Source organism: Ictalurus punctatus, chromosome 17 (genome assembly GCF_001660625.3).
Source record: "Ictalurus punctatus breed USDA103 chromosome 17, Coco_2.0, whole genome shotgun sequence".
NCBI lineage: Eukaryota > Metazoa > Chordata > Actinopteri > Siluriformes > Ictaluridae > Ictalurus > Ictalurus punctatus.
Window position 1 is genome coordinate 13,118,304 of NC_030432.2, and position 11,778 is coordinate 13,130,081.

At 40.5% G+C, this 11,778-nt stretch overlaps 1 protein-coding gene across 2 annotated transcripts; it reads right to left on the minus strand.

Annotated features, from left to right (window-relative positions):
• Positions 1–12: 12 nt before the first annotated feature.
• Positions 13–5,994, minus strand: si:ch211-137a8.4 (A-kinase anchor protein 12). 2 transcript variants are annotated; one of them, XM_017491390.3, is made up of 3 exons: positions 5,745–5,994; positions 1,378–3,363; positions 13–513 (listed from the first exon to the last, which is right to left on the minus strand). In XM_017491390.3, the coding sequence occupies exons 2-3, from the start codon at positions 3,200–3,202 to the stop codon at positions 491–493; spliced, it is 1,848 nt and encodes a 615-aa protein (XP_017346879.2). In that variant the 5' UTR covers positions 3,203–3,363; positions 5,745–5,994; the 3' UTR covers positions 13–490. The 2 variants fall into 2 exon arrangements, with proteins under 2 accessions (XP_017346879.2, XP_053543575.1); XM_053687600.1 differs by lacking the exon at positions 5,745–5,994 and adding an exon at positions 5,303–5,406.
• Positions 5,995–11,778: the final 5,784 nt, after the last annotated feature.

Genomic DNA, 11,778 nt, shown 5'->3' on the forward strand with positions numbered 1-11,778 from the left:
GAGAGTGATAAATGGTTTTATGGTGGTTTATTCATGTACACAACATAACAGTCTAAAAACAAGCACAGAGATTAGAGCGCACATTCTGTATTGAATCCACAATGGGGGCAGTCTGGCGTTATCTGAAATGTGTATCACATTGATATTCCTAGTGAAAGAAAAGCTACAAACAGACAGAATGGCAATCAATATAAACCTAACAGTCTTTATGATCACATAATATGTGATCATTGAGATTAACAATTCAAAGGAATGTCTTTTTTGATAATATAAAATCTCACTAGAAGATAAGCAAAACATTGACAGTAATGGAATGTGCTGATTGATGACTTAATTATTGCTTTTCAAGTTTTTTAGCTACATGGATTGCATTTCTCACCATGGTGAATCGTGACAAACGTGTGATTACTTCTTTTTTTGGGGGGAGGGGGAAGGGGCAAAGCTCCACGCTGAACGACTCCCATGGAGATCTAATCCTCTTTGTTTGGCCTCACACGTTTCCCGCCATTTTTTCTGGTGAATGATAACAGAAGAGATTAAATATATTACAACATGTATTCAAATACAGAATGCATTTTAAATTTACACATACTTTAGAACAGATGGGTTATATATTTTCTAAAATAATTTTGCACTAACACAAATACCACAATTATTATTTCAAATTGTAGACCTAACTTAAAACTTTAAGTAAAATACCTCCTTTAATTGCTGCTGGCTTAACAATAAAATACACACTTGGGAGTGTCCTACAATATGGTTCATTATATTATTTAGGGTTATTCTCTATCAGAGATATTAAGAAGCATCACTAGTGTTATAAAGACAAGACATCTATGAAACATGCTCTTTCTCACCAATAATACAATACAAAGCAGCAAACAAAGGAAAGGGGTAGGAGTGGTTGGGGTATTACAGGTTAATAGCTTTGGGGTTTGTCCATGATGCAAGAACACATTTACATACATAGTGATAAGGACTCATTACAAACAACCAGAATAAATAAAAGGGCATCTAATTTTTTGTTGACTGTTCAATGACAGTAACCAACATCAACATCTGTACAATTGCCATGGTTTGTTTGAGAGAATTTTGGACTACTGTCCAGGAAATCCTTCTCTTTGACTAACTGATCAATGGCTGCCAGTAAAACAGTTTGAACGATGGAAGTTGCAGCTTGATAAAACATCCTCTTCAGGGTCTCTTCTTGGTCATCTGGCTCATCATTGTATTTTGCTGACTCAGAAAAGGACCCATCATTGTCAGAACTGCAACATACCCCAGTCTCTAACTCAATACTAGCACCTAATCCTACTATAGAATCTGTCTTCCCAGATTCTGTCTTGTCATTGGAGGCAATTGCTGCTTCAAACTCACCGCTTTCAGCAACTGCGTTTTCAGTACCACAGTTCCCATCTTGTTTCAGAATCTTCCCATCTTTTGCAATTTTGTCACTACAGTTGGTGTCCTCCTGGTTTGTCTCCTCTTCCTTTACAACATCGACCTTTACAGGAGGCTCATTATTTTGTGCTGTGGTGTCTTCTGTTGCAGCACCTGAATATCCGTTCTCTCCATTGGTCTTGGGTTCCACATTTGGCTCCGTCTGGTCTCCTCCCTCTGATAAGTGAGGCGTGTCTGACTGCTCACCAGATGGTATACTTGGGAGGGACTTATCCTCTCCATCAGAACTTTTGTGCTCATCTACCACCTGAGCTCCGTTGTTGCTCTCACTTGGTGTGGCAGCCTGGTCCTCTGATCCACCCTGTGGGAGGTCAGTTGCCCCAGCTGTGTCTGCAGAGCCATCCGTGTCTTTAGTTTCCTCTTTATTCTCTTTCTGTACTGCTGAGCCATCCCCCATATCCATGCTAGTACTCTTCCCCTTACGCAGTATGAAATTCTTTAATGAGACAGCACGGTTGAAATGTGTCCTTTTAGACTTGGCAGTCTTGCCTGAGTCTTTACTCGCCTGTGGTTCTTCAGTCTGTTCTTGTTCACCTGTTGGTTCTTCCTCTTCTCCACCAGCATCTGCTGCTTTCTTTGATTTGGGAGTTACTCGCTTTTTAAATGAGGTCCAGATATCATTTGCATGCTGGTCTACGTGTTTTGTATGTGTTGCAGTTGCCTCATTCTCTTCTTCTCCATCTGCATTGGTCTTCTCTTGAGTTTCTCCATCATCTGATACTTTTGACTCTTCAGAAATTTGTGTGGCCCCCTGATCTGCCTCTGGGGTATTCTCATCTTTGAGATTATCTGAAGAGTCTTTGTCCTTTGGTTTGTGGATTCCAACAATTGACGGGTCTCTCTTTATACCTTGAAAAGTCCATGACCTCTTCAATTTCCACCTTTTTTGCCCAGTGTGCTCTGACTTTGTAGTTGAGTCCAGTGTCCCAGTGTCCCCTGCTGCATCTGCACTACCACCCTCTGCTCCTTCTGCATCCTTGGCTTCATCAGTGCTTTTCTTGTGACTCTTCTGTGCCATAAGCTTCTTAAAGGAATGCCAGCGTTTCATTGGTTTTGTAGTTTGCGAAATTAACTTATCTGCTTCTTCTGGTGATTGTGGGTCCTCATTTTGATCCACCACAGCTGTGCTTGCATCAGCAACCTCCAGTCTGTCAAGAGATTTTGACCGAACCTTTCCATGTTTTGATAGTTCTCCTGAGCCTTCTTTTTTCTCTGTGCTTTTGTGGGAGAAAATTTTGGCAACAGGCTTGCGAATGAAATCACGTACACTTGACTTTTCTCCCTGCTTTGGCTTGGCACCGGGTGCCTTCTGCTCTTGGACAGCCTCCTCATTGTCTGGTACTTTTTCAATAACTTGGCCATCCGTTGCTGCTTCAGTTGCTGGCTGACTAGCTGACTGGTCTTTAGGATCTGCTTCCTCCCCTTGATCATTCTTGTTTGTGGCTGAGGCCTTATCTGGGTCTTCTGCAAGAACCTCCTCAGGTACTGTACTATGCTCTTTTTTCTTCTTCCCTCCCATTACTTTTCCAAGCCCACTTTTGTTCAGAAAAGAGTCCCATATTTTCTCTGAGGCTGGCTTGACTTTATCTGCTGATGGCTCTGTGGTCTGTGGTGCCTCGGTGGTAGGCTGTGTTTCCACAGTTGGAGCTGGGGGTGACTCTGCATTTGAAGGCTCCTCCTCAGCTTTGGTCTCCCCGGCATCCACTTGGACTGGTTCTGTGTTGGCCTCTGTTGCTGCCATATTCAAAAGTGCTCTTTGAGCTCCTTCACTTAAACACTGTGTTGTTTTCTTATATTATTTATGGAACACAGTTCATCGATAACCAGCTGTGCTAGATAGCATTCCCACAAGAAACGAAGAATTCTGCATCCTATTCCGTTTGGAGAAGTTGGGACTCAAATCTAGAGGGAGGAAAGTGAGAGTATATCAAATTAATCGGCACTGCAAGTTTCCCCCATTCTACCACAGATGATAAACATGTCAAATTCTTTTCTTATTCATAGTCAAACTGAAATTGAAGAAACATCTTTAATGTGATGACAAAAATTGTGATTAGTTATTAATGGTAGAAAGAGTAGATGTATCATGATGGTTGTGTGGAGGGGAAGTGGAGTATGCATCAGATGTTTAAAGCAATGCTATTCTGTGGTTTTGCATGGTATTCAGCACTGTTTTTAGTGGTTTATTGTTGGTGCACACTATCCCATCAAAACTGACATAAAACAATAGTAAAAGGGATGAGAGGGAATCTCTCACTTTCAGTTAGCCAGTAGACTGGTTAATAAAATTCATCCATACTCTTAAATTCACTAGGTTCTAAATGTTCTCTAATGAGCCATTCATATTTCAAAAACCTCTCCAACAAGGCACTTTAAAAAGTTCACCTGGTGAGGATTTCTGCATATTCCAATTCAATGTGATGTGTAAAAATATCTCTTTATAATGATGTCTACAAGACGATGAAAGAACTCATTTTATTAATGAACGCTTCACCATAGGTCAATTTGTAGTGCCTTCTTAACACTGGGCTCCTTCTTCTCAGTCCACTGATGCTTTTTTGTGGTTCTGTATCTTAGTTCTCTTGAGTCTCTTCTGAAGGTCAAACCAATTTCAAGTTTTTTCCAGTTGAAAATAGTTAACATTTGGGATAAGTGATAGGCTAAAGCTCAAGATAGACACACAGCCCTACAGTATGATGGATTTGGTCTGTGATTGCTTCTGCAGCTAAGTTGTTACCCTACAGTTACAGCAGCCAAAAACAGGTCGCTATCCGAGTGTGCTGTAATTTTAATTTTATTGCGCCCCTGTTGTCTGAGTCCGCGCTTTTCCATCCAACTGACACACGGACAATTAAACCTGGACGGTTTTGTCCTGCGTTTTCATTGACAAACCATCTTGGCCCCTTGCCTTTGTTATGATAAAGCGAGAGGGGGGAGTCTGCAGAAGCTCCCTCGATTTAAGCTCAACTGTGGACTCAAACCTCGTTGCAGAAGAGTGTGTGTGTGTGTGTGTGTGTGTGTGTGTTGGGGGGGGGGGGGGGGGGGGGATGCAAATGCTCGAGACAGCAGGTGTCCGTCCTTATTTGCAAAAGCTTATTTGCAATGCTAATGCATTTCCCAACCCCCTTCATTTAGTAAAAAAAAAAAAAAAAACCCTGCCATTAATACAAATACCAAAAAATAGGCTACTCATAGCGTTTAAATTGATGACGTAAACGAGCAACTTAGTTAAAACGTCACGCACAGACAATGAGTCATGCTTCTCTGCAAAACATCTTGAACAATGGCCAGATGCGAAATCGCCGAGTCAAAAAAAATTGTAGGCGCTCATGACTAAATATGCTGTAAAAAAAAAATAATATCTAACATTGTAATGTTTACATGAATATTCTCTGTTGGACGGTAAAGAAACAGGTCAATTGTGAAATCAATATGCAGCGGGAAAACAACAACAACTTCAGCGCGCGCGCGCGCGCGCGCGCACACACACACACACACACACAAACCCCGTCGTCACCGTAGCCTAGACTGTTGTAACTACGTTTATAAGGCACAGGTGGGGCTACATTGTAGAAATATTTGCTGTGGTTTAGTAAACAGTGTTTGTCCAGAAATTGTGTTTTATAAAGAAAAATGACGAATGCATCGCATTTAAAGTGTAAATGGTCCTTTCCAAATTCACACTTGAGTGACTAATTATAATGTGCAAGAAGACAGTCTGGCGCGCTTGGCGAAGTTGACCGAATGACTGATGCCGTCTGCCGTCAGCAAACAAAGCCATAAACAGATGCTTGGTTTCCAACCGAAAACATACAATCCCGACAGGAATAAAAATACAGACCTGTAGCCTAATACATTCCACAATCCCCTAACCGCGCTGGATTCAAAACAACGATGCATTCATGGTCGGTGGCGTTATAATAATTACTATCAATCCAGACGTCTGCCCTTTCACTACATCGACCCCCAGTAAATAAATAAATAAATAAATAAATAAATAAATAGACAGACAGATAGATAGACAGACAGACAGACAGATAGATAGATAGACAGATAGCCAACACAGCATCTGTATGTAGCCGAAGTAAAGAAACGCGCACATGCGAATGTTTTGATCACAGACATCAGGCTCGAGCTGCAGACAGAGACCGGCTGCCCTTGTTAAAAAAACAAAAACAAAACAACAGCAACTGAGCTATGAGTTCTACATGTTTCATTAATAACAATTTCATATATTAAAAAAAAAAACCCCAACGACTATATGAAGTAATTGTTCACCTTACCTTGTTTTGGGACGCTAAATCCGTTGCTGGGTGTCGGTGAAAGGGAATAATCTGCTGCAGACTGGAAAAGCCAGAGAAACTAAATCCCCGTTCCCATCCTCCCCGCGCCTCACTACAGCCAACCAACCCCCGTGTAGAGAAGCGCGCGGGGACTCGAGGGTCGCGATGGCGTCACACACACACACACACACCCACACACACACACACACACACAGAGCGACACAACAGCCAGCTCACCCCCGTTACCCCTAGCAACTAGTCCCCCCCAATCGCGGTTTGTAGCTGAGATTGTTTAACTGGTAACCGAGACCTGGTTATAACTGAGATCATCTCGTTTAGAAGTGTTCTTATTCTAGGGCGGGAAAAACATGCCATAATTTGCGCAAAGGATGGTGATGTCACTGTAGGCTACTTCACCCGGGCATTTCTAGCGACCAGACTCTTTACACTGCCTTGCTTGGTCAGCCGCTGCTTATTCATCACTGGAACCGACTGTGACTCTGGGAATTACTGGGCAGTTACACGGATGGGGCTTGAAGGGTATCATACAGTCTACGATGTACTGCTTAGGTCTGATATACGATATACGATACAATATAAACTGCTTTTCAGGAAGAATTAACAAACGAAAATGAAGCTAATTCTGAGGGCCCTTTAGCAAGTCCCTTAACCCTCAACTGCCCGGATGTATAACTGAAATAAATGTAAGTTGCTCTGGGTAAGGACGTCTGCCATATGCCGTAAGATCATAAGTAGATCATAGGCTAAAATGTACTTCATATATAGACCTAAGATACAATGTATCATAAGATATCTTGGTGTGTTTTTTTGTTTGTTTGTTTTTTTGTTTTTTTTTGAGAAAGGCTTAAGGAACATCTTAAAGAAAATTAAGCCATGAAATATTATTATATTATACACTCAAATGTTGGGTGAATTCAGGTATTGTGACACAGGTGAATTTTGGACAGTAAAACTTAGCAGCGTTTTTCTTCTTCTGGCCTGATAAGTGAAAGTGGAAACTTATATTACTGAGCCCTTGTGCTTGATAGAATTAACATGACTTAATTCATATGACATTATATAATATAAGTGGGTGTGGCCACATTCAAACTAGAAGGTGACCCCAAAAATCTTAGTGTAGGAAAAATTATGTATTCTTTTATATATAAATTATATATACATACATAAGATACTGTAAGAAAATAAGCATAAAGTTCGTTAAAGTTCTGGAACATTACTTAGGAATGCTATTTAGTATGCAGAGTTTTTTACTTAGTGTAGTGTGATATTTATTTTATAAATTCTACTGTGAATATTACTTTAATTTTTAGAAAAGATTGGTTATGAATTTGGAAAATATCAAACATTTTCTAAATTCCGTTTCAAATTACCAAACATGTTACTTTTGTTTTAGTCAGTATACTTCTTTAGATTATAGTCAACACCATGGGGATTACAGAAATGCATCACATGTTGAAGTATTTGTTTATTAATGGCAAGAAGCTTAGAAGGTGGAAATTCAAAAAATGTCCAGATATAGCTGAATTCACCCTAGTTTATAGTCTACATTGCCCTAAATTACAATATGCATTGTATGATATACACTGTACCATATACAGTCATGTGAAAAAACAAGTACACTCCATGGAAATGGTTGGTTTTGTTGACATGTTTGGACAAACATTTGATCTTCTTCGAAACAGTGTCTATTAATAAAGTTTCACTGTCAAATTTAAATGAACAAAAAACAGATCACACACCCCTACATTTATCACACCTTCAAATCTATGTAATTTGAATCAGGTGTTCAGGACTGGGTGCCAGAGATTAGAACCTGTCTTATTTATACCCCTCTCATATCTAGTGTCTGGTGTTCCCTTTGCTCTTGAGGTGTGTGGTGTCATCATGCCAAAATCTAAAGAGTTCTGCAAGGCCTTCAGAAAAAAGGTTGTGGATGCCTATGAGTCTGGCAAGGAATTTAAAAAGATCTCCAAATTATTTGAAATACATCATTCCACTGTAAGAAAAATCATCTACAAGTGATCCAGATTTCAAATGACTGCCAATTTGTCCAGGACTGGCCATCCCAACAAATTCAACCTAAGAGCAGACTTTCTGATGCAAAAAGAAGTCTCCAAGAAGCCCAAAATTTCATCACAGGATCTGCTAGTAAGTGTTACAATTGTTGGTGTCAAAATGCATGCGTCTACAATCAGAAAAAGATTGCACAGACTTGACCTGCATGTGAGGAGTGACAGGAAAAAGCCTTTGCAAGACTACAGTTTGCCAATGAGCATATAGGCAAAAATCAGGCCTCTTGGAATAATGTGCTCAGGACAGACGAATAATAGATAGAATTGCTTGGCCATAGTAACAGCAGACAGGTTTGGCGCAGACCAAAGACAGCTTTTCAGGAGAAGCACCTCATACCAACTGTGAAGCATGGTGGTGGAAATGTTATGGTTTGGGGTTGCTTTACTGCCTCAGTGACTGGACAGCTTGTATTCATTGATTCAACTATGAGTTGTGTATCATATCAAAGAGTGCTTGAAGATAATTTGAGGCCATCTGTCCGAAAGTTGAAGTTGAATGGAAAGTGAACCTTTCAACAGGATAATGATCCTAAGCACACTAGCAAATCCACCAAGGAATGGCTGAAAAAGAAGAAATGGAGGGTTATGGAATGGCCTGGATTTGAATCCCATTGAAATTTTGTGGGGGGGATTTGAAACAGGCAGTACATGCAAGAACACCCCCAAATATCTTGCAGCTGAAAGAATATTTCATGGAAGAGTGGTCAAACATCCTATCAAGCCTGGTGGACAATTATGCAAAATGCCTACAAGAAGTTATTTCTGATAAAGGGGGCAATACTATCTTCTGAGGCCAAGGGTGTACTTACTTTTTCCAAAGAAGAATATAATTATTGAAATATCTATTGATATTTCTTTTGAATAAATAATTGAAAAAGCTAATGTTCCTTGTGGTTTTGTTTAAGTATATCAACTTCATTAATAGGCACTGTTTCAAAGATGATCAAATATTTGTCCAAATGGGTCAAAAAAGCCAACAATTTCCATGGGGTGTACTTATTTTTTCACATGAATATATCACTGTATACTATATGGCCAAAAGTGTGTGGAGACCTGACCATCACATCAATATGTGCTTTCTGATCATCCCATTCTGGTGTTCAGTGGGTTTGCGGTCAGGTCACTTGAGGTCTTTCATGCCAACCTTGGCAAACCATGTCTTCATGGACCTGGTCTGGGCCCCTTAGTTCCAGTGAAACTAAATTGAAGAGCTACGGCATGAATATACATCCTATACAACTGCGTACATACTTTATATATAAATATTAATACTTGGGGTAGGTCCACATGTGGGTATGATGGTTAGGAGTCCACAAACTTTTGGCCATATAGTGTACAATGCTTTTCTATGGCAAAATCAAAGTGCTTCTGGGAGAAAATGGATATATTTCTTGCAGTATTAAATAAATGATAATGGTCACCCATGTGCAGGCTGTTGTGCATCAGACCAAATAGAATGGTCATCCTGATGTGTTTGGGTGCTACTTGAGTGAAAAGAAAAGACAAAAGAAACGCAAAAAATTTCAGCAGAAAACCCAAGTCTGTGAAGCAAGAAATAGAAATTAAACAGGCCATTTAGTGTGAATGACAACAATGGATTTGTCTAAATTTTAATATGAGACACAATTTGCCCTCTGGACAGAATAAAATGTGTGGTGCATTGTTTCATGATTAATATTTTACAAGCGTATCAGACAAAAATGTGTTCATGCGATGAGCTTTCATTTCCTAATTGAAGATGCTGTTGAGCCTGTGTTGCTCATAGTTCCCCTAAGAGTTCTGCATTTGAGTCAGCCATCTTGTGTCTGACTGATGACAGAAATGACAATGTTAGAAACACATCCTTTTGGCAGACTGCTGCAATTATTTCCTTCATGTTATATGTCAGATCTTATATAATTGCTCAGTTTTAGCAACTACCCTTGTCCATCATGCCATTATAATGAATCCAGAACTTGATGCTTGTAAATGGGATTAAAACAACACCAGTGGTTTATTTGTCATAATATTACCCATCACCAGAATATGAATCCTTTTTTTTTTAACACTTGGGAGCTCAGTGTCATTTGGAAGTCACTATCAGTGAAGGCCGTAATGTCAGCTACTTAGTCTGAGCAGACACCAGTCTGAAAAAATATTGGAAAAAGAAATAATTTACATATAAGGCTCCCTCAGACTGGAATAATTTACCTTCAAATATACGATCCTTGACATAATTTCACGTTTAAAAAATAGTTTATCATATACAATATATAGTATTATAATATTATATAATGTTGTATATAATACATAACAGATAACAGCACTAACAGATTAAGCCACGATAGCTTGGTAGCTTGTACAAGCCAAACACAGGGCCTGTAAACACATGTCTAATGTCTCGTAAACTCAGGGATTGACTGTGGGTCCAACATGAAGAGCCGCTGCTGGTGTTGTGAATGACCCAGCTATGGCAGAAAAGAAGTGCGTGTCTTATTAATGTGTGGTGGCAGTGTTTGTGTGTAAGTGGAGGGGTGATGTGGGGGTTGGGTGCTGCCGCTATGACAGGCTCAGCGGAAGGCTGAGTCAAGCTCACGGCGATGCCCGTCAAGTCCATTTCCTGCACTCTCATCTGCTGCGTAGACGTCTTATTTTAAGAAGCCGCTGATATGAGGATATGAGGACCAACATGTGCCAGAGCATGCTGCTGTAAACGGCATGCTCAGGTAGGTCCATAAGGAGATAGGGCTGCAGTAGCTAAGCACTGACTATGTACCTCTAACCATGTGACTCAGTATGTGAATAGATAAGAGAATTAAGCATGCATCATGTAGCAGCACAGGCAGGTTTAAGAGGAGAAAGGGCTAAAGCTCTCTACTGTGGTGCTGCCAGTTTGAAACATCCTCACAACATCCATTCACATAAATCAGTACAGGGAGCAGAGCGGGGGGAAGGGGGGGGGGGGTGCTGGGTGACTCGAGGGGAGCCAAGCTTACTGTCATTGTCAACTCAAGAGCTTGATATAGGGGAATTACAGGCTGCTTACTCCCTCAGCAGAAAGTCAGCACATATACAGTATGTTCTAATTCAGGTTTGAGACATCCATGAGCATTTAGACTGAAAATATTAACTGTTGAAATGCACTCTCCTTCTTTTTTGGGGAGTCATTTAGGTAATGACACTTCCATGGGACATTAAACTGTGTAATTAGGTTTCTGCCTCACTATGTGAAATAGATGGCAGTAGAATACGTCACTCTTATCCAGCTCATGCCCAACAGACACTGGCTATAATAAATGAGTTTTGTGTGTTCTCTTCCCCTTTATTTTCTCAGCCCATTTTTTTCAACCTATCCATCCATCAATGCCAACAGGAAGAGACTACACCAGGTCAGAGATCTAACAGAGGTAGGTCTGGTGATTGAGATGATGATATGCACCTGTTTAGCTCCAATGAGATGTGATCATGACGCGGTATGGAGGCACCCTGCCAGCTGGTTAAGCATCTTTTGGTGGGGATGGCCATGGTGATATTTTATCCCATTGCTCTGTTTGATGGCCTGGGCAGTCTGTATAACTCATTGACCTTTTATAGATTTGCTGATCGGTTAACAAGCCCCCAGTTATGAAGAGTTAACTGTGACACTGTAACACTGAGTTGCAGCTGTTATGGCCATCCAAATGTTTGCTGTCCTAAAGGGATGCCGTCCAAAGGATTTCTTCGTAATCTCTTTATGTGTGCACAGCCTGTCAATCCTGATCACTGTTGTTGTTGTGGCAGTGCTCTGCTGCATGAGGGGGTAGTCAGGATCCAAGGTCCCAACCAATGGTGATCCATTTTGTCGCTTAGCACCATGCTATCTCATTATGTTTATTTAGTGCCTCAGCCCATTGGTGCTGGCAGAGAATGGAGACAATGAAGCATCCAAATAGGAAATTCAATTGTTGCAGTACATGTTGATT